We start from the raw sequence: 23479 nt of genomic DNA, 5'->3' as shown, positions 1-23479 counted from the left end.
AGAGATTTATTTTCCACAGAAGATGCAATGTCCTGCTGTTTGTGATGTCTCTGGAAAGGAGACTACTTCTCTGAGAAGTTTCCCTTTGAATCCCAGTTGGTGGGAAAGCCAATGGCCTCTGATGGAAGTTACCATTCAGTTATGGTTACTAAACATTTAAAATTCACTTCTTTCAATTTCTAGTACTCTTGAAAGCAGCCTTAATACGAATGCAGGGATGTGACAAATTCCACATCCTCATCTTGTTGTTTCTGCTCTAGAAATCTGAGGCTGCCGCTCCCTGAGATGACTATCCCGAATCAAAACTGATAACCTGAAAGAGGGTGAGAATATCAAAAGAATATCAAAACTCAGTTAGATCCACAGAACTCAGAATTTCTAGTAGACAGGACAGACCTGTATCACAAACCTATAAAGCCCTCTGCTTGTGAAAGCCCAAATTTATTGCAAGCAATGACAGGCTGCTGAAAACAAATCAACACATGGACATCAGGGTGAAAATTTTCAAAGTGATTCTTTACTTTTGATAATAAAAGCCCATCCCTAAACACATTCTTCACCACAGTGCAACAATATGCACTTTTTTCTGGATGGGTGCTGAAGATTAGAGATTTGGGAGCAGCAGGGCAGAAGTTCAAATAGATGCGGGGCACTTGCAAGCAAATGAGAATTGTCTGCAAAGAGCCACTTCCTGCTGGTGACTAAGCCTTCACCCAAACAGTGAAGAGGAAGGGGCATAAGTAAAGCATTGCAAACGACCATCCCGATTGTATCAGAGTGGAGACAACTAGGACAAACAAACTCAGGAAGTGGCAGGGAGTTAGAAACCGAGAGGAAATCTATGGCACAGAGAGGAAAGTGAAGAGATTGCGCCGATCTGCGGAAAGGTCACCTCTGGGTCGCACTGTGCCAAGCTTTTTCAAAACGGCTTTATTTGGACTATAATACAAAACTGGCACACACAGCTGGCGACTGCTGCAGAGGCTATTCAAATGTTAACATTCTCAATAATAAACAGCCAAAAAAAGTTCTATGTAAGCAAATTGGAACAAACGACTAATCTAAATCTGGTTGCTAAGAGACAGAGGATTTCAGCCAAAACCAGTCCCAAGCCTCAAGAATACTTTATTTTTGATCAAAAAAAAGTACCTGTAGATGACGCCATGTTGGTGAAGAAACATGAGTGCTGATGTGACCTCTGCTGCATAAAAGCGGGATCGAGGTTCGTCAAATTTGCGCGAACGCTGGATTTGAAACATTAGGTCTCCTCCATTTACATATTCCATGACGAAAAAGAGGCGGTCCTGAAATTAATTAAACAGTGCTATTTAGCTAATTTCTTTTACTCACACAAAGGACTGCTTGAAGCTACACTTTAGGCAACTGCAGCATTTGCGTCAAGGAATGAAAGAAACAAACGTTACAATTCCGAAAAAGGAAAAGCTGACAACCAAAATCCCCCAAACCTAAAGAAAACAAGACATGAGTCTCAAAGTGAGAAATGAGAAAAAGGGAATAGAATCAAAATGTAGTAATAAGCAACACACACACAAATCTCCACACATCAAATACATATGGAATTATGACCAATTTTATAAAAACAACGGACATACTTAAACGATGCCATTTCTTTTAAAATTTAGCCATAACAACGAAGAGATAAAGCCAATTTTGTCAACTACTGAAGAGCTGCTGGGCAAATTTCAGGCTCCTTACTTCTTCTCTTATCTCTTACCAGCTACTTTGTCTGCAAAGTATCTTTCCCAAATTATGTGAAAACGAATTAGGATTGTTAAATTATAGAAACCAGTGCTGACAATCTCAAACACTTACATGTGACTCTCGTAAGACAATGAAATATAATTACATTATTAAAATACATATCAAGTTTCTTTTATTTTCTTATGATGCTTATCACTTCAAAGTTCAAGTTTTCAAGCCTTATTTCACAATGAAGAACTAGAAATGAACTTTACTTGAGAACAGCAACTGAGATTCTCAGGCAATCACCCCATTTTGGCATATTTAAAAAAAAAATAATCCAAAAGTTAAGTGCTCAGTGAAGCAGTCATAACTGAGAACACCAGTAAACTACATGTGTGCTTAGCATCTTGAAACATTTATGATCTAAACTGACAATGCAAATGAAGGCATAAGCAAAGAAATGACACACATCCACTTGATATAACTTAGATCCTATTTTTTGTTAATGATTCTTATAAATTTTCATAATTTCCCCTAATCAGTATTAACAGCCCTAAATCATCAACTCTTTGCCCATTCACCCTTGGTTTGTAAGCCGACTTCCACATTCTTAATTTTCTTACTGTAAAATATCTATGCACAAGAGTTTAGGCAGAGGTGGAGGTAATTCTCATGCGACACGGAGAACGGATCTGAGCACATACTCCTCGCTCTGCATTAGCTCAAGTGACATAAATATGCGTCCTTGTCTGGACCCACAGTACACAGGTGTGTAAGTGTGGGACTTCACCAAAGAGAGCCCCTCTCCAACTTTCTGGTCACACTGCAGTTTGGCTGTAGCTCATGGCATCTGGTGTGCCGGGCGGAAGAAAAGGAGACAAGATACAGCATTGCTTTGGATGAACAAATCCAACAGAAGATGGAAGTTAATTAACCTCCCACAAGTGAATCCAAGCCTGCAGATTACATAGTTTATATATATGAGTCCAGAAATTAATAAATGTTTACTGTTTGCCTTTAATCATCTACTCTGCGGCTCAGATTCAATGCATAGCACTTAAAAATATCCTTAAAATTAAGTGTCTGCATTAATCCTTCTCATTAAGTGCCTAAATGTTATACTTATCAGGGATGTTTCCTGGAGGAGACTAGAAATGTTTGGCTGACTTTTTGCTGATTACAGAAAGAGGATGCAGAAAAAAACCTTGCGCCTTTCCTCCCATATCTTGGGAACACAGAAACTGCTAGACTGGATCAAATTCAGGATCCAGGTAGACTGGCATTCTTGGTGAAACACTGCTAACAACTTTGGTACATTTTCCAACATTTTTCTTACCATTCCCTAGTAAGGAAAACCTACTAAAGAATAGCATCAAAGCTTCTAGCTGTATCATACACTCAAAAGAGCACAGCTTTAGAGCCATGCCTTTGTTCTTTTTGCAATGCTCAGTACTGCTGATAAGAAGCATTCAAAATCATAGTGCAGATCTCTTGACATTAGTGTAGGCTTTAAATATCACCTCCTTTGCTTGTTTTAAGCAAAAATATGGGTCCTTGTGCTGTCTGTCTGATTTCTCTCTGGAACCGATGAGAATTACAGCCTTCCTTTTAAAAGAAAATCTGATAGCTCTCAGATGGTCTTATGATTTCAGAAGCTAGAGCTTAAGGATAACACCAAATGCAGTCAGCTTTGTGATAATGTCAGTCAAAAAGCATAGCTATACTGGCACTGTAATGTAACATCAGAGGATACAACATCCCTAAGAAGATGATGCAGGCGTTGTCCTTCATTAGGCTCCTCATCACTGCACTAGAGACAGAGTACCTCTGAAGAGCAGTTTAGGTATGAGTGTCCCTTTGCAACACGTTGCCTTAGATTATCTCACGTGGATATAGTTCAGTGTTTCAAGCACAAAACCCATTTGGACTGCTGGCTGGGGAGCATGTCTCTAACATTTAGCTAAAGTAACTTCTAATGCTTGCTTAAGTTGAAACTTCTTACAGTGCTATTTTAACCTTTCCAAAGTCAACAGTCTGGATGTGAGTGGGCACAATCAGGAAAAGGAAGCTGCAATTCACGTTCCCCTGAGCAGCCACACTCATTCTCAACAATGCTACCTTTTTTTCTGCACCCGTATGACAAGCATAAAACGACGCTGCTGCAAACTGATTGCTCTGTGTCTTACAACTGCGACTCCCAAATGGTGATCCTCAACTTGCCACTAAGCTGGGGGCTGCTGCTCCCAACGGTGGACACCACCACTCTTCCAGCTGAGAGTGACTGTAAACACACACACAAAAAAGACTGGCATACACAACTGTTTAGATTATGGCCGCTTCCTAACTTATCATGATATACATTGTATCTTTTTTATAATAAATACTCTTTATTTGATCCAAACAGAATCCATGTTTTTTGCGACATTCACCAAATGCCTAATTGCCCATTCTAAATATCAGAAATGGTGTTCAGTTCAGACTTCAAGTTCTTTTATTTTGGTTCAGTCCTCTGTAGGGCATTTCCAGTTTAGTCAACCAAAAATTTAACCTGGATTGTTTAGCAGAATATCTTGTCATTAGACAGCCTGAACAAAAGCTTTAGCAGCAGCTCGATTCACAGAGCTGAAGAGTGATAACTCTCCCATCCTCTTTCATACCTTCCTCCTTACGCACATCCCATTCTCAATGCGAAGGGGTATTTCTGGCAGATTCTGCAGCTTAGTTGACCACCTCTTCAAAAGTGTACCTACTAAAACCAGAATTAACAGCTCAGTAATCAAAATTGCTCTGCTGTTGCGTTTTTCTGCTGTACACTGATATTTCAAGTTACTTTTCCAGTTTTCCTGGGTGCACATTTCAGCTTCCTACTGAGAATTCACAGAAAAAAAATTAGTTTGAAAGTTTTGTTCTCTGTTTACAGTGAGTCTGGGAAAGGGCTCGATTTTGAGAGAAGAAAAATACTAATTCTCACCCACTCACATGAGTGGGTGGGATAAAACAATAGGATGCAGAACATGCACATGCGCAGCAAGACAGAGTTCCAGTATAAGAAGGTACCGTCTTTTTTGATGAAATATACTCAGTCCCTATGAAAACTACTTTCTTAAAACCACTCTCTGGTCTTTGTTTGGTCAGGACAATGACATGATCAGCTGGGACTCAAATTTACATGAAAAGAGGATGCAAGAGACAAGAGACTATTTTATGAATATGAGCTGAGTGTGATAAGTCTATTTTTCTCCTGATTCTCATAACCTCAACAACAACAGAGACTATTTTAATTTTTGCTACTTAAAGTTTTTTCCCTACCTTTCATCAAAACTTAATGATCAAAATATAGGTTCCTAACACTCTGACGATTTCCTTTCTATCATAATGTAAGCACACAGGCAGAGTGACCCTCTGTGACTTCAATGCAGAGAGGAGTTAATCCTCAAACAGTAATTGTGAAATAACTGCATTATACCTGATTATATACATCTCACTACATGTATCACCAGGATATATTCAAATATTGAAGTGAGAGAATATAGTGAACGCCCTAAAGAATTATGCATTAAGGGACAACACAGTGTTTACTCAGTTAAAAATGAGATATAAGGTATGACTTTATCATTGATTGTGTTCCAAGAGAAAGCTGAATGGGTTTGGTTTGGACTGCATTATTTTTGGACTCCATTTTCATAACGTTTGAGAAGTACGTTTTGATGAACAACATAAATGTAAAGCAGTCCTGGGAACTCTTTATATAAACTAAAAAAAAAAAAAAGGTAAAATCACAAACAAAGGCATTATAGATTAATCCTCTCTTGGCATCTATAAAGCAAAAAAAGTACTGCAAAGTAAGCTAATATGTTTTCTGAAGTAATTAGATTCTTTTACAGGATTTATTTTAGCCCTTAATCATACCTGCTTTTCCTTGAATTACTCAAAAGGTATGGTTGAACGAGAATAAATAGAAAGAAAAACAGAGCAGAGAGCTTGGGTAAGAGATTTTAAAAGCAAAGTGGACGTGAAACAGGCTAGAAGTCAGAACAAAAAAAGTTCAACTTCACTCTGTATTTCCATAGTATTTTCTGACGATGGCTTTAACTACTATACTGGAATGTGTAACTGCCTGTCTTAACATCTCTATTATCCAGTCTCATTTCTTGATTTTCTTAATTGAGATACTCTCCTCCGTGCTTTATGTTTTCAAAACTGGACTCTAAAAGCAACTTCTTTTCTAGTCTCTGTCCCGATCGCTATCTGTAGAAGTACACTTGCCACTCAAACTAGAAATCTTGTTTCTTCTTTTCTCTCATTCCACTCCTTTAATTGTGCCCTCATTTCATTTTCATCCTCCTTGACATCCAAAATAGTCACCCTTTAGCTCTACGGTAAATCCTTCTAACTAATCCTTTACTCACTATTCTGATTATTACCATAACCTTCCCTCTGCAAAACCATTCTCTGATTTCTAGTTTTATTTACATATGTTTTGCTAACATCAGCCTATATATGATGTGCACTCCCTACCAGTTTATATTTGCTTGTTTTTAAATGTTATGAGTCCCACTGGATAGAGTTTCTACTTGTTGTGTCTTTTGGAATAATTGTATGTTTTTAATTGGGAAAAGGGGGGTGATATCCAGAAACATCAATAGTAATAAAGTCTCAGGACATAACAGACTCAATCCAGCTCCTTTTTGCGGAGGTGTGATTAATGACCAAGACCTTCCTGCTAGTAAGACCAGATAATCTTGCCAATCAGTTTTGATTTAACAGATGACACTACACAGCCTACTAGTTGTTTAGATGTGGAATAATACCATTGTTGAGGAACAAGCTTCTACGTAAACCCTGTATGAAAGCTGTATGGAAAGACTTTGATGTATTGTTTACATTAATTATTGTGTAGCCCTTAAAAGATTTTTTTTTTAAAATCGTTATCAGTCATTAACCTGCCTGTCCTTTGTTTGTTTTCCAATTAAAATCTCATTAACATTAGATTGCAGCTTAAAGACAATCCATTGATAGACATAAGGCCAAGTACAATTATCATTGCAATCTGAAGAGTACAGACGTCTTATTTTTCTTTCAGTCGAGTCCTAGCAGCTGGGGAACCCAATATACAGTTCAGCACAGCCTCATTACTGAAATATTACAAAACAAAAATAAATCATGCAATCTGTCTCCCACTTTCAAATCTGAGATGTGCATCCATGCTACAAGCCTGAGAACAAATCTTTTCACTACTGTTTTTTTGTCTCCCATTTCAACTCTTACAACACTTAACACCAGAGAAGTCAGGAAAGGCATCAACATGGACTCCTCAAGTAAAATTCACAACTGATAAATCATACCAGCCTACTCCAACTACCTTTTTTTCCTTCATTTATGTTTTCACACAATTGGCTGTGAATAAATCAAATGCTTCCTGATTCTCACTAGTTCCCTAAACTATATGTGGATATACTTTTTTCCCTGTGAATATACTTTTTTCCTCCCAATTTCAGATAGTCATATTTGAATTAGATCGCCAGAGGTTACTGAAAATATCAAGGAAACTAATGTTTATTAAATACGGGTAAATTTAAATACAAAAGAATTTGCATTCTACTAGAATACTACTACATCATGGAATATGTTTAGCCACTAAACTCAGTGCAAAACAGAAGTCAAAGATACATCTTTTACTGCACAAGAAGTCAGGCATATCACAACATTGGTATGCTCTGTAAGACGATACTTTATTCATATCACGCATGTATGGAATTCTTTTCCAACTTGTACAAAACTGTGATTACTTAACTCTATTTAAACAGGATGCTCAAACAGTTTGTTTAAAATTACCTAAAACTACAGCAACTGTCCCACCCCTCAGAACTTGAATAAACATTTCCTGCTTCTGATGGAAAATGCGCAGGCACACTGTACACAAAACTATACGCAAACCTTCAAAACCCTGAGCAGAAGACTATGCAGGGTGGCAGATTCATCTTCCACAATCCCAGCATTAGGAGGGACAAATTTGAAAAACAAGAGAAAAATCAGGTACAACACTAAAGAAACAACAAAAAGCTCCCTCTTGCTCATTTGATTCCTTTTTGAAGTTTACAGTAGCAATCTTCAACAGGACACCATGACATGTTATCTGTCTCTGATTTCAGTGTTTATATTCAGGGTTAATTGTGGGGTTTTTTTCCTGTTTTGTACCGATGCTTTAATGGAGTTCCAAGTAAGAAGGGAACAATTTCTATGAATCCCATATCTCTTGGAATAAATGCCCTGTACATAGGAACTGCTATCTTAAATTTCACACAGGGTATTTGCATCTTCCACTTAACAAAAAATGCACACATTCAGATTTTGTATTAAAAGATTTTTTTATCAACCAGACACTTCAAATTTCTCTCAAGCTGGTGAGTACTATTATAGGTTAGGGATTTACTGCTCAGTTTTACTCAGCTTTGCCTGGTATTCAATTTTGAATCATTTTTTTTGCCCTTGAAGGAAAGAATGACCTCAAAGTTAAAACATAGACCGGAGAGAGTCAGAGAACCACACAAAATTGGATAAAGTCTTGCAAGGTCATCTAGCTTATCCCACCGCTGACAGGCAGGATCAGCTGTACCTAAGCCAAGGGGAACTAACCTTTTCAATGCTGCACGACAGTCTCCTGGCACTGTGAGCCAGCGATCTAACTGCGAACCTGAACAGTCCTGCTGAGTGGACTCCATTCGGCCCACAAAGACCTAGGAAGCAGAAGTCTTTGCTACTGTGGTCTGCCGGAGGGCAAGTGAGTTTGTCTGCACTCCACTGCAGGGGGGTCTCCAGCTGCAGAAATGTGCCAGAAACGCTCCAGTGCCTTCTCAGTCGACTCATCAGCAGCAAAAGTCAGTAGTGAACAGTATTCCTTGAACATATTCTGCATCGCAGGCCAGAAGATTGCATTGGTTCCTGAAATTAATCCAATCAGCTCTTAAAAATCACTACTGATAAGCATTCCTTGACCTCCACCGGCAGTCTATTTCAGTACCTATAGAAAATACCACTGGAAACTCTTTTCACTGCTGCAAATAATTTGCATTCTTTCTTGTGCTTAACTTACTCAAATTATCAATTCCTAGCTGTGCTGGAAGTTATATACCACCCTCAGAGAAACACTTCAGTGCTTTCCACCTTTGTTTCTCACACAAAGAACTGATTATTGATTTTTCTTGGTTTTACGAAACCGACCACTAAATATTTCTATTCTATTTGTAGAGACTCTAGACATTATGTCAATTGAGAGCCTGTGGCATAAAAACCACCTTTAATGTCTTGAAAAGGGTTTCAAGAATAGCTGGCCCTCCTTGAGACTCTGGAATAATTCTGAAGACACCCTCTCTGCCCTATCATACCATATCATGTGAAGGGCCAGAAAAAAGCCAGAAGTCAAACACAATTAGTTTCCAAACACTGCTTTCAGAATCAGTACAGAGGTCCTCAAAACCTTTACACTGTATTACTGTAAAGACTTGCATTGTAGCATTTACTCATCCCTAATGTGAGGCGCTGGAAAAGGGTTTTTAAGCAAGATGTTTGCCTGAGATCTCTAATCTTCATAAAGCAGACCTGGTATGTCGCTTTTGTCATGCGAGATTTATGTGGCCTCCCTGTGGAGTATCAATTGATACTGTAACAGAATGGGGGTTTTAACATGTTTTTCATGCCCCTAACGCATCCCATAGTATTGTTCAACAAGGAAAATACAGCCACTGTATGTACACTGAGATAAACTGGCTGGCTGGGGGTGGGGGACTTACTATGTGCCAGCAGTAGGTCACAAAACTATGGAAATTACAACTTAGGATTCAAAGCAGGAAATATTATCCAGGACCTTGTGGACATCACCTGTTCGTTTCAAAAAATGTCAAGGGATGATTAGCTTTTACCTAGACTGGCATTCAAGAAGGAAGTTTCGTTTTATGATTTTTCCAAAGAAAGGTTCAATAATGCTCTAAAGCTGTCCAAAACGAAGAGAAACCAGCCTGTCCCAAATTCGTAGAGAGTAAAAAGATGTGCCATTTGGTTATCCCCTTAATGCTAATACTTTTAGAAAAGTTTAATTGATTGTTTCGATTATTCAAAGAATCTAATTTCACATTACTGTGGCCAGCAAAATCCACTGACTTTAACATCACTTTTAAAATGTACAGGTCTTCATCTATACCATAAATTTTGGAACATGATGAAGTATGTCTATGAATAAAATCTATACCCTAGAATCTGAAACTAAGAGTCATAGAGTCATATCACATCAGAATAACACATGAAGGTTACGTCCCATACACAGAGCTTTTTCCTGTGTCATTTACGAATATCTGATGTTTGAATACAATCTTCCTACTGTTTTTTCAGATAATGAATTCTATCAGATTACTATCTGGACCAAATTAACTATGCATTGGATTAGTTGGTGTATCAGGCTCACGCTAGGGCAAGTAAAAAGAAACTATGGTTCAAAATGTCATTAATCCTGTTTTTAAAAAAAAGATAAAATTTAGACTAATTCAATGTAGCACAGAAACAGCAGGCGGAGAGTTGTCGGCCTGCTCTCCATAGCGTTGATTCCAGCTTTACTTGAGTTTCTTGAATGGGCAAACATTTCATATTAAGATCCTAAAATATTATCATGCGAGTGCTAACGTTTTCATTTTTTTTTAGTTTATTCCCACTTTAAAAAATAATTACACTTTCGTTTTTTGTTCTTGTCAGTCACTAATGGGAATTATGCCTTCTGCCTCAGTGAATGTTTTCTGTGACACCCGTAATATAGCATCTGATGTTCTGACACAGCATCTACAGGGCTTAGTGGTGAGACTCTTTAGCTCAGATGGGGTTTAGATCAGGATTAATTTTTTAATGCTGTAACATGTGGAATTTGCTAGCCAAAGGCATGCAATGAAGATGCAGAACTAATTATATGCATTGCCATTTCACCAGCTCGATCCCCTACCATCTAACCTTAGAAATAAACTGAAACAAAAAGACTTCTAACTCTGGGAAAATCTTTAACCCCAAATTATCCTGGAGAGATATGTGTTCTGTTGTCACTGGATTTTTCTGGGAGTTGGTGCAAATCTTTCAGTCTTCCCCAAGCTACAGTGTTGGTAGTCACGAGCTCCACAGTGGTCTCGGGAAGGACTGCCTTTCCCCGGGAGAAGGAACCCTGATCCCTGCCTGCTCCCTGAAAGCCCAAGCAAGCCCCGAGAGCAAGGACTCCAGAAATGTGCCAACTGCTGTAATACGCTCTTTGTGCCCTTCCTCTTATACAAGGGAGAAACACAACTGGAATCCTCTGCAGAAATGGCGTGTTTTGTAGTTCTAGTCACTTCAAAAGGGGTATCAAGTAGGAAAAGCTTCTCAGGCCATTTCCCTAATACCTTCATTTGATGACAGATAAGCTGTGAAAAGCGCCTTTTATGAAATTCTTTGATCTCATCTTCTTTCGGTGGTGTTTGGAAAAAAGAACTGTTCTGGTGAGATAATTTTAAAGACCTCTCATTTAATGGCCTGATGCACATGGCAGAAAATTATATCAAGCCTGCAAAATGTCATTATGCAGAAAATGTTACAATGTGCAGGCAGCTATTAATATTCCTTTGTTCTTATAGGAAAAATATAAACACTGTCTTCCAATTAGAACTAACTATATAGTTTTTGAAGGCACTTCAGAACTTCTAAAAACGACTTTTAACCTGTTTATACTCTACCAAGGGGCTTAGACAGAGATGGCACACGTCCTAGGAGTCTCCTCAGCCCCTAGGCTGATTCCGGAACCTTTCTTGTCTTTGTAATTCCAGACAGCATCTAGTTTACGTCTTTGAGCACACAAGGAAATGCATCAGATGCTACACAACTAATAGAGAACACTCTGAGGAATGCAGCCAATTGGCCCAGCAGCAGTTGTATCAGAAGGAAAAGGAACACAGTTAAAGAAGATAACAAAAATGATGGGACAAAATACTCATCCGGCAACCATTTTCTGAGAAATTATCTATTATTGCTGAAAAAAACAACTAGGAGTAATTAGCTGAGTCGGCAAGTCTTTATATCACAGTCATGACATATGGCAACAGTGCTTTTTGTTTCTACGGGTATAAACAACTGACCAAAAGGCAGAAGTTGTCTTCTCAGATCTATCAAACCATCAGTCATGATCCAGGAGGAAACTACAACGTCTTTACCAATGGGTTACTTCTATGAAATCTACCCAGACAAAGAAGTCTGTTGAGATACGATTTCCAGTCACATATATCAGGACGAGGCATACTGAATCAAAATGGACACTACAGCAGGAATACATAAGCATATTTTATATTTAAATTTCACTGCTTACATTTTCATAATTAGAATTTCACTTAGAAAAAACACCAAAAAGCTAACATCTTTGTAAGAAAAGAAAGCACGGATGTATAGAGCTTTCCTCTCTCCCCACGCAACAACAAATTTTTGCCATTGCACCAGCCTGTGAAAGGAGAGTTGTCCTGCATTACAGAATTTGGCACTGGAAAAACCTGCCCCTTCTTCCAGCTCAAAATTGTACTTGCCCATGAACAGAGTAGTACACACTGAAGAAGGAAAGAAGGCAATGCAGAAGGGTACAAAAAGTCATTTGATAGGTTGTATTGTAAGTTAAATTGGCTAATAGCAGCTTGACGTGAACATTAGTGCACTTATTAAGAAAGAAGTAAACCAGAATTCTCCAAAAGTTTTCAAACCTTTTTCCCTGTAGTATGGGAATGAACTCTGGCAAACTGCTCTGCAGTAGGGCCAGCTTCTATACGTACTGTCTAGATATTCCATTTATGATGCTCTATGTATTACAGAAACATTTGCTACCAGGTATTCTTTACTGCTTTTAAATTGTTATTTTTCCATAAGCAAAAAAGGAGGGTGGGTGAAAAGACTAGTACTTTCCTCGCAGCTAATTTTTTTTTCTGAAGAGGAATCACCAAATGAAACTCAGGAGCAGTATGAGCATTAAATATTAGGCTTTTACCAATTCCTCAGGACAAAATTCTTATTCTTTGAAGCTGATAATTTTCCAGTCTCTAGCTGGCTGTCATCTCCCTTACATTCATCAATAAGTCATTCACAATTATGTTCCCATCAGAGCACTCCTTTGCATGTGTTAATGCTTCCTCACTCTTAGAACCGACTCAATCATTTTGCACTAAGGAAAAAAAAAGTGTAAGATTATTCACTGACACACAGTATTTTGTATTCAGCAATCTGACACAAGTCAGTGCACAATAAAACAGTCTTTGGCCTCGTTTTAGGACTTGATTTTCTAACTTTTGTTCATTAGACCAGGCCACTGACTCCTACAGGACATTTCGTGAGATTAAGTGGTAAGGAACTGGCTCATTTATACTTTTAGAAAGTTTGCGGTGGGGGAGGACAGGGAATCCTGTGCTCCATTCAAAAGAAGGAGATGAATGAAGTCTTTGGCAACATAAAGATATTCACTACCAGAGAAAAACAGCTCTTCTCTATTATGTGAAGCGTTTCAGTAATGTTCCCACGTACTTAAAAACAAAGGTCAGCCAGTGACAACAGTTGGTTCTAGCTTGACAACACAGCAAGAAACTTCTACTGCACTGTGACCATCCAGATGGAAAATTTATATGAGATACTGTCATATCAGTTCACAAACTATGCCCTGGATGCCAGAAATAACTTAAAGTCTACGGTTTACTTGAACATGATGTTCTGAATAGTAAAAAATAGTTGCATTTGTACTAACAAAACCTTGCCGAGGATTTCAAGTTCCTTAAACTGAGATATTAGCTTGAGTAACTGTGTCTCCACTCACATGAAAGAAAAACAGCATAGTATCATTCTGCAGTCTTTACCAAAGAGACTTTCTTTTTGGGAACTTGGCTGAGCCAGAACAAAATAGTTATGACAGCACAAAATAGATGTCTTGTTGCTCTAAAGTAAGTTATGAAATGTTTCCCTTCAGAAATACCTAATTCCAGCTTTTTCTTCAAGACCCCTCTTCTCTTACAGGTATGAATTCATAGTAGTCTAAGAGTGACAGGCACATTAACATGCTCATTTCCTCAAATTTAAGCTCAGTCCCTCAGTATGGGGGGGAACTCAACAAATATGTTGAGCTCAAACGTATACTATTATTAGTTGTAATAAAATACCATTACGAGACGCAATGACAGACCAACTTGCCACTGATACTGTGCTTAGTAATAGAGACTGACAGCTCCTCTGCACTGGGACCTGCCAGGAAGGAGCAGAGTTAGGATGTACAGGGAGAAACAGTGGGCCAACTACTCAAAGCCACATCAGGAAAAGTGCTTGGAGGGCATCTGCTGCGTAACCCGAGCGAGTTGCGGCCTTTGCTGAGTGCTGGAGCTGCTGCCAGAGCCTCAGGAATCACCTCACTTTGCTAAACTTCAGGGATTACACATTATGCCACACTTTTTAAAGGTGCCCAGCCTATTTCCCTTTGAGCAAACTTCATCACACTGACTGCAGCAACGAAAGAAGATGCTCATCTATGCATTGGGAAGTGTATCCTTCGTTCAGAGAGGACAACACAGAATTATCAGTGAAGCAGGCTATTTGGGAAGAGAGAGACTAAAAGATCTGCTGCTAACTTTGTGTCTGGTGCAAGGCCAAACACAAAATGGTGTCCTCTCTTCAACTCCTCTTACACTACCTTTCTTACTCCTAGGCTGCCCTAGGTAAACAGTTAATATAACGGTTTCATTAGATAGTGATAATATGTACGTTTCTCAAAACTGTCAGTGCTTTTCCTGAAATCTCTCTCTGGAAACATAACATCAGAATTCCCTTGTCATGGGGAGATGGAGGTCAGTATGAAGAGCAGCTCACGGGCAGAGCTTCCACCCTGAGTAAATGTCCTGAGCAAATCCCTGGGCAGCCTCTGTTGCTAAGGAGAAACCAGATAACTTGCTCTGCTAGAGAGCAGCTGCCAGAGAGAAACTTAACCTTCATATGCTCTCTCTTGTGTCTCTTGTACACACCGCTATTCTACCCACAAACTCAGTGCTTCGTGCTTTAATTTGCTCTCGTGCAGAAAAAAAACCACAACAAACCCACACCAAGAAGGGAGAATGGAATTATAACTATAAATAAAGACTAAAAAAGTTAACATTTAATATGATTAATAGAAATTCAAATAAATATGTCGACTTCAAAATAAACCAATGTATGCACGGATTCTCCTATTCAGCAAATGGTAAGAGGTAAGCATATATAAAAGGCTACCACATGAACTGATACAGGGAAATGAGGACCGTGACGGACTATCTCACCAAAGGACTTTCTGCTGAGCTGATCACTGTCCCTCTCTGTAGCCTCAAATTTAGCATTTAACCCTCTTTGCACATACAAAATTGCTAGAGAAAGTCAGGGCCCTGAGGGCGCCTACAGGCCCCAATGTCCCTGCTCTGCCTCCCATGGGGAGGGACAACCCGTGGGAGTCCCATTTCAGTCCAACCCAGGGCTGTAGGTGTGCTCCTCTGGCCCTGGCTCATCCCCTCACCATACTGGGGGCTGTTGATGGACGCCCTTACCAGCACCCAGCTCTGCTCACTGCATTCAGACCCCACGGGTCTGTGCCAATTGTGAGGGTGGCCTGCGGCGGGTGACTCAGTGCCTGATGCTCAGGCTGGCCCTTACTCTCACTGACGAGACAGTGTATATCTACTTCCAATGGTATGAGCAAATTTGAACAAATGGTGATTACATTTATATCCCCAAAGAAAGGCAATTAATATTTGCTCCAATGTGATCCCCTGGAATTTCAGGTACAGGAGGATTTCCTGTTTGAAGCACAGGTTGTCCCCTGCATGACTTAATCACCAGCCAAGCTGCTTAGGGGAATGAAAGTGGAGGGAGAGTTGCCTTGGCTTATTATGGAGATGGCAAGGGCCCTTACAGGTTACCGATTAAGACTTTGCCCTGGATTGAGTAAGGCTGAACTCACTCTAAGACCCAGTAAAATGTCAGCAGGTTTTAAAACTGGATCAGCAAGTTTCCCCTGAAGCAACAAGCAGGGACACACACATCAAGTGATGCCACAAGGACATTACCAACAGTCAGTGACCTCTGACTCGGGCGAAGCTTTTGTGGGATCAGATTTGCACCTGCTGCTTGGAGAAGCATACGTATGGAGGCTTCAGGTTGTATATATTCACTGGGCATCTTCAGCACATACTGAAGCATGGCTAATTTAAAACACTAGTCCTGTAAACACATGCTTGTATGTGCAAATAATTGCACGTTTTGAATATACATTTATTTCTTTGATGAGATCTCTAAATTAAGTTTATCTGCTAGCTGCTCAATGAATGTCTATCTTCCCATGGAGGCAAAGTGCTTTCATACACAGCAAACACAGACTTCAACTTATCTACTGTGTCTATAGTCTTTTTAAATTATCTAGAAATCTGCTTCTTTGATTTGTTCTTTAGCTGGCTAAAGGTTAAAAAACTTTAAAGAAAACAGCATTTATTGCAACATCAAAGATGATTACAGAATAGCCTGGCAGTTTACTTCTCTGCAGAATGCCCATAAAAAAGAAAGATGTGTGTATCAGGAATCTGCAGAATGTGTTGCACACTGTAAGATAAACTGAAAAAGGAATGCAAATGTACATGAATATAGTAAAGTTCCTATTTTGACAGTTACTGAAATAGCTTAAGTAGTACCACTTTTTTGTAAATCTAGAAGGAAAGATGTTTCTGAAAAATACTTAAAAAGATATGACAGGATGGATCCAGGTCGGGAAAGTTTAATTCCAGGTTAAATAGAAAAAGTAACACACTTCAAAGAACAAGAGAGTGATGTTACAAGGTGGAAACATTCAATTTACACTAGATTCTTGGTATTTTTACTGCCACAAAATTTTCAGCCATCTGTTGCCATTATAAGCAGATAATGCTAACAAAAAGATATGAATTAACCTCAGAAACAAAGACCTGGCCCATGGTTTGTGAAGTATACAAACATACCTTGCTCAAAAATGTCAATAAATCTTTGAATTAAAATCCCCTCAAAACCACTTTTTATTTATTCATCTTAAAGAAATGAAGGGCTACTGTAAACTCAAGTTCACACCAACTCCCACTTGCAAGAACACGTGTGCTGGACTCCTAGAGTGGAAAGTCCACTGCACAAAGGACTGCAACTTCTCTCTTATCCAGAATAAGGGCCTCAAGACAAACGATACAAAATGGGGCATTACCATCCAGACAGTGGCACAGTGTAAATGGCTCAGCCTAAATCCTGTACTGCCACTACCCATTATGCTGCGCCATTTGCCAACACCAATGTAAAGATATACCTCACTCAGACCACCTGCAAGGACAACTATCCCCTGACTCCCAGAATAAGTGAGTGTATGCGTGTGATCCCACGGTGGAAACAGAAAAAATAACTTAAATGACTTTTTGACTTCTTTATGCTCCATTTGTACATCTGTAAAATAATAGTGATAGCATCATTCCTCGTCCAAACGAAAATTCAGGAACGCTTGTGAGGTAGTCCAACATACACTGACAAGCACAACAACAGGGTAGTAAAGTCTATTGGAGAAAAGACTATTTTTAAGAATATGCCTCATGTGGCATTTTTTATTTGAACAAGGTGACTATGGGTAGCAAAAGAAATATTATTAATATCTGCAAGAAGTAGCTGAGAAAATGCAGGTGAAGAGAGAAGAGTGCACAAGTCAGTGTGGTATCACATCTAGAGAAAATAAAACAAGAATAACACATGGAGAGGTGAGGATTTTCCTTGAGGGAACTTCTTTAGGATTAGAGGAATTGGTGTAAGAAAAACTTTATACAGGAGTACAGCTATTTCATCTGACAGATCCTTAACAAATCAGCGTTTTACTACTGGCAGAAAAATGTCACTTTATAGGTGGAGTCCCACCAAGGATCACTTCTGAGCTCAGTTTTATTCAACATCTTTATCAATGGCTTGAAGAAGGGAGTGAACAGTGAAATGTGCAAATCAGCAGATGATACTAAGCTCTTTCAAATAGTCACATGCTGTGCTAATGATTAAGGAACTCCAAAAAGAATCACTCAAACTGGGAGGGCAAAAAGGTGGTGACAAGCTTCATAGATAACTACAAAGTGAAAATACTTTCTTTCTAGGGGAAAAATATCTGAAACCACATCTACATGATGCTGAACTTGGAACAGAGTAAAAACTTTGGAGAAACATCTTGATGCTTTTGTTGACATTTCTCTGAATTGTTGGCTCAAGGTGCAGCAAGCACTCAAGAAAGCCAACAAAATGTTGGGTAACATCAGGAAGGTCACTTGAGGGTACTACTCTGCTGCTACATAAAATCTTTGTGTTCCCATATCTTGAATATCATGTGCAGTTCTGGCCTACGCAACTTGAGAAGGATGCAGTGGAGGCAAAGAGAGTACAGACAGGGAAACTGAAATGATGACAGGGATGAAAAGGCTCTCACAAGAACTAACTAAAATCTGGGGGCTGAGGAAGAACGCAAGTGAGATTAACATCATCATGAAGATGGTGGATAAGCTGAAAGGACATGGACCTGTTGGAACAGGTCCAGCAGAGGGCCACAAAGAAGATCACAGGGCTGGAGCACCTATGCTATGAGGACAGGCTGAGAGAGTTGGGGTTGTTCAACCTGGAGAAGAGAACGCTCCGAGGAGACCTTATAGCAGCCTTCCAGTACCTAAAGGGGGCCTACAGGAAAGATGGGGAAGAACCCTTTATCTGGGAGTGTAATGACAGGACAAGGGGTAACAGTTTCAAACTGAAAGAGGGGAGATTTATATTGGACATTAGGAAGCAATTCTTTACTGTGAGGGTGGTGAGGCACTGGAACAGGTTGTGGATGCCCCATCCCTGGAAGTGTCCAAGACCAGGCTGGATGGGGCTTTGAGCAGCCTGGTCTAGTGGGAGGTGTCCCTGCCCATGGCAGGGGGCTTGGAACTAGATGATCTTTAAGGTCCCTTCCAACCCGAACCATTCTATGATTCTAATGTGGAACTGCTGTACACCCAATCCTGCAATACTAGAACTGGGACATTGGTGAAGGTAGTAAAATGGGTAAAAACACCCGTGTTTCGTCACACAGTGATTAGTGAACTTCAGGAATTCAGTGCTGTAGCTGTGGAGGCAGACTGTATCAGCTACTTCAAATAGGGATTAGAAACATTCATGGACAATAGGTTCATAAGCAGATAATAAAAGGAATAAGGCAGAAGCGTCCCTTTTAACATCCATCTGTAACTCTGGATGCTGGTGAAGTATGAAGGGAATAGGCCTACATGCCCTCTCTAAATAGCCTCTTTATTGCACGGTGTCAGTAGCAACAAAATGGATTATACAGACCACTGATCTTACCTGGTAGGACAGTTCTTGTTTTCGTAGGTTACAAAAAAACTTACAAAATATCTATATATATATAGAGACATACACAAAATGGAACTTTTTTTAATGATCATTATCCTAGTGAAGGTGGCAATTTATCTGAAGAATAACTGCATTATTATAGCAATGATTTTAAAAGAACAATGAAGGAGGTGATATAGGCATCGTCAGGACAGAGACTGAAATTATTGCAGCAGCTTGAGAGAAGAATGATAGCATAAAATATAAAGGTCAATAAAGTTTTCACTTTATTTTGGAAAAGAGACTTCAGATTATCTTGTTTCAGGCTTCCAGTTCATAACTGGCTCTAAAAATTTTTAATTTATGAACTAACAAGGTATGAAAAAATATTTAAACAAAAATGTTTGTAAAAAACCCAGAATGAACAGGGGTCACATAACTCTTGTATACCAAGTCTTTCTACTCTGGAAAAGAATTTCAAAGCCTTTTCCTCTACATCTATCAATGAATTATGACATCTGCTAATGTGCAACAATGCAGATCAAATGTAAAAACATAGTCAAAAAATTCCATTGATAAATCACAAGCTTTCATTAGAAGCCTGTACTTTCAAGAATGTAGGGTATTAAAAAAAATAACAACAATCTCCTTTAGAATATCATGTTCTGAATAAAGCTCATTATGGTTCCAAGCCTCCAGTCACATAGGTCTAAAGACTCTGCAGCAACTGAAAGGACAATTTGAAGATTTGACTGACAAATGAGACCTAATTTTTTTTACTTTGTCTTTTACCTGTATATACGTTCTGATACACTGAAATACTACAAACAAAGCCACCTACATCACCTACATCAAATAGATTGTTTTCAAGCTGCAGATTAAAAAAACCCCAACAACTCCACAAAAGAAAACCCCCAAAAACCCCCTTAAGTCTTTCAAAGTACAGGTATTTATGCCAATAGGATTTTTACATAGATTCCTACGATATATTGGAACGTTATGGTTATACGAAATTATCCTCCTAAGAGAATACTTGAAACTGAAAATGATAATATTATAAAGTAATTTCACAACAAAGCATAATCACCTTTGTTTTTGAAATATTTTTCAAAATATATGCATTTTGCTTTTGTGACATGGGATCACTTTTAGTTTCAATTATTGCACATTGGAAAAAATATAAACTTGACACTGACTCACAGAGCTTCAACTGCCTCTTAGAAAAAAAATGTTTCCATTCCCCCATTAGGTGGGCTTTTTTTCCATTTTAACCTAGAAACATGTTTTGTTTGGCTTCAATGTCTGCAGTGAGCAGGAATGAAACAATAAAATTATTTCAGCTGCTGTAGTTCAGGAAGTAAAACAAAAAATGTGATGCCAGAGCAAGAAAGAAAACTCCTAGCTTTCTGTCTTCTTTTTCTCTTTCTATATTTCTTATCCTGCTGCTAAAGTAATTACGTTGCTAGAAACAGACCTTCATCAGTATTTAACAGATTATTTTTTAGGATGATATTGCTTTGCTAGCTTCAAAGTGCTTTCTGGTCGTATCATTCAGATCAAGTTCTTATAAGCGTAAAGCACTTAGTGATGTGCATTTTCAGAAGGTATGCATGTGGAGTGCTTTACATGTTGCACTAGTGTTGAAATTCTACAGAACATGAAGAGATTTTAAAAGTACTTCAACAGCACAGCAGAAGCGAAGATCTTCAGTCTGGCAAGTTCAATCTTAAGACATCTTTTGAAGCAAAACTGCCATAAGAATGAGGAAGGTCCCTCTGCCCAAGGCAAGAAACAATTCCTTTACTTGAGTATCATTTACAGCACCATTTTTATGTATTGCCTAGCTAGCATTTTAACACCACGAGCAATTTAGTACTACTATGGAACCTTTTTAGTCTTTTCACCTTACAAGTCCTTTTTGTTTTTGAAATCAGTGCAGCACTGGGGTTAATTTCCACTTTAGCGCAAGTTACTGAGGCATCAGAGCCAGCATAATAATCAGCTTCTTTTGCACTTCTTATATTATCCTTACTTATAAGACTTACTCCTACCTTACTCCTTACTCCAGTCTTACTCCTACCAAGACAGTAGTGACAAAACAATTGCTTTTACTAAACGTTTTAAATTTTAAATTCTGCAAGCTACACATCAATAAACCAGGAAAAATGCAAAGTAATTTATTTTGACCCAAAGTCAACAATATAATGCTCCACAGCCGACTGAAAGCAGATGCCCTTCTCCTCCAGCCACCAAACTTTAGTTAAATCCATGCCGCCAGAAAAAGAGTCTCAGTGTAATATCAAAGGTTTCCTCATGAGCCCTAAAGGCAGTCTGGCAACAATCAGTAAGGGTCCATTCACCACCTGTTGATTGCAGGAGCGTGTTATACTTCATCCTGCTCCTGCTAAGGTCTCAAGTCAGCCCCTTCACAGTGAGCAAAACAGGGATCTCAGACCTCCTTGGGTCTGTTACATGAGATTTTACTGTATCATGGAAATAAAACCAAACCCAGGAAGATGCCATTCAGGCTTACTGTTATTAAATGACGAAAAAAAAATTCCCTTAATTTTAATTATACAGAAACTAGACAATATGATGGATAAAATACAGTGAGACAGGTTGGACCTGGTTTAAGTATTCTGCCCTTCATATTCACTAAATTCTGTGTTAGCCTGCACAGCAAGCCTTACCACATTTTTCCCTAGTGAGGCTTAAAAGTTAGCGCTTTCACCTTACCTAAATGCAGTGTTGCTCTATTGAAAAAATACGTAACATCCTGGAGAGTTGAACTGGTTGCTTCCAAGTGTTTTTTTCCATCACAACACAAGTTGCTGGACCTTTGCCAAAGCGATCTTGGCTTATGGAGAGACAGGGCATTTATCCTTCAGAAAGGGGTGGCCATGGGAGTGTCCTGAGTTGCACTGTGCTCTCTGCAGCTTGTGTAGTGTTCCAGTGCTGGTTTATTTATGTCTTACCAGAGTAGAAAACATGTAAGTTTAAGTAAACTGAGGTCACAAGATGTAGTAAGCTTCTACAAATCTAACTCCAGCATGGTATTAAATTCTTGGCAAGCTTTTGGTAATATGATCTTGTAGAAAAAAAATAACCTATTCACTGGTACATGCAAGTCAAAACTCACTTGAATCGATGGATCTGTGGTTACTTAGACCAGCCATGAAGCTGATGTACTGTGTTTTACAGTACTGGACACTAACCAAGTAAACTGCTATAGTACTGGTACTAGATACTATTGTCTATGTACAAACATTAAGTTCAGTAGGACAAAATACTGACTCAAGACTTTATACAATACCCAAATTGAAACTTCTTTTGAAGTTAAAGACATTTTTTTTTTCTGTTTTGACTACTGGTTGCAATCTTATTAGCCTGATGAGAACTGGACGCAAAACTGTTAGACAGGATAAAAATCACTTTTTCTACCCCAACTACATAGCGGAAATACTCTGACGTGATTCCTATTTGGGATGCAGAAGAAGAAAATTTCTAGTCTATACTAAATCAGTCACTCCTTGTTTGTAACCTGTTTAAAACTTTACAAAGCTCTAAAAGTCTTTCACTCTCACTGAATCCAAAAGAGAAAGAAAACCTTTGCTCAAAACACATTAAATAAAATCACACAAAAAAAAGTGAATTATGTAAAACCTAGTAAGAACATAAACAACAACACGGAAATAAGCATTCTGGCAACACAACTCCTGCAGTCAGCACAGCAATTTTTCCTGGTAGCACATCATTCAATTTCATCTAATGTTATGACACTTTATTGTGATTTATATGTTCATTTATAAAGTGGTTGCTCTTTTTTTTTTTTCTATATACTGAATAAATATTTGCTTAGCTAGCAGAATGCTATATGATTGTTTTACTCATAGTTGTACTAATTCTTTTCCCTGGTATAAAAGTAGAGTTCAGTCGCTGAAGGAATGATAAAAGTACTGCTAGCTTTGTGATGTTATTTATCTGGGGGGAGTTGCAGACAGTAAAGAGTTTACTCTCTAAGCAGAGTTATGTTTTGAGGCAGACCCCCTGGAATCCCCTGGAATGAGGAAGAAGGGATGGAGAAATAGCCAAGGAATAAATTTACTGAAAAATATTTTCCAAACCCAAAAAATTTCACTAATTATACAGTCAGACTCTGCACTATTGCTTTCTCTGTGAACAGAAAGCAACTTGCTTCTGTGTAGCAGGGGAAAACTAATATATAAGGTTAAACAGATACTATGGATATTTGACAAGACTACGCGTCCCATTACCAACGGCTTAAATCGCAGAAATAAGAAATGCACATAAATCTAAGTGTAGTGTTATCCTGCTTGTTTCTTCTTTTTTCAGTAAGATCCATGAATCACAT

The 23479-nt window shown here is 38.7% G+C and overlaps 1 protein-coding gene across 2 annotated transcripts in view; it reads right to left on the bottom strand.

Moving 5' to 3' along the window:
* Positions 1-23479, bottom strand: part of PRKCE (protein kinase C epsilon) — a 298319-nt gene that overhangs the window by 53614 nt on the left and 221226 nt on the right. For both annotated transcript variants that reach the window (XM_074579637.1, XM_074579639.1), the window contains exon 11: positions 1150-1304. In XM_074579637.1, coding sequence (XP_074435738.1) covers positions 1150-1304 — 155 coding nt within the window. The remainder of the gene's footprint in view (positions 1-1149; positions 1305-23479) is intronic.

This window comes from Larus michahellis, chromosome 3 (genome assembly GCF_964199755.1).
Source record: "Larus michahellis chromosome 3, bLarMic1.1, whole genome shotgun sequence".
Taxonomy (NCBI): domain Eukaryota; kingdom Metazoa; phylum Chordata; class Aves; order Charadriiformes; family Laridae; genus Larus; species Larus michahellis.
The sequence above is the reverse complement of the archived record's forward strand: the minus strand, read 5'-3'. Positions and strand labels throughout refer to the sequence as shown.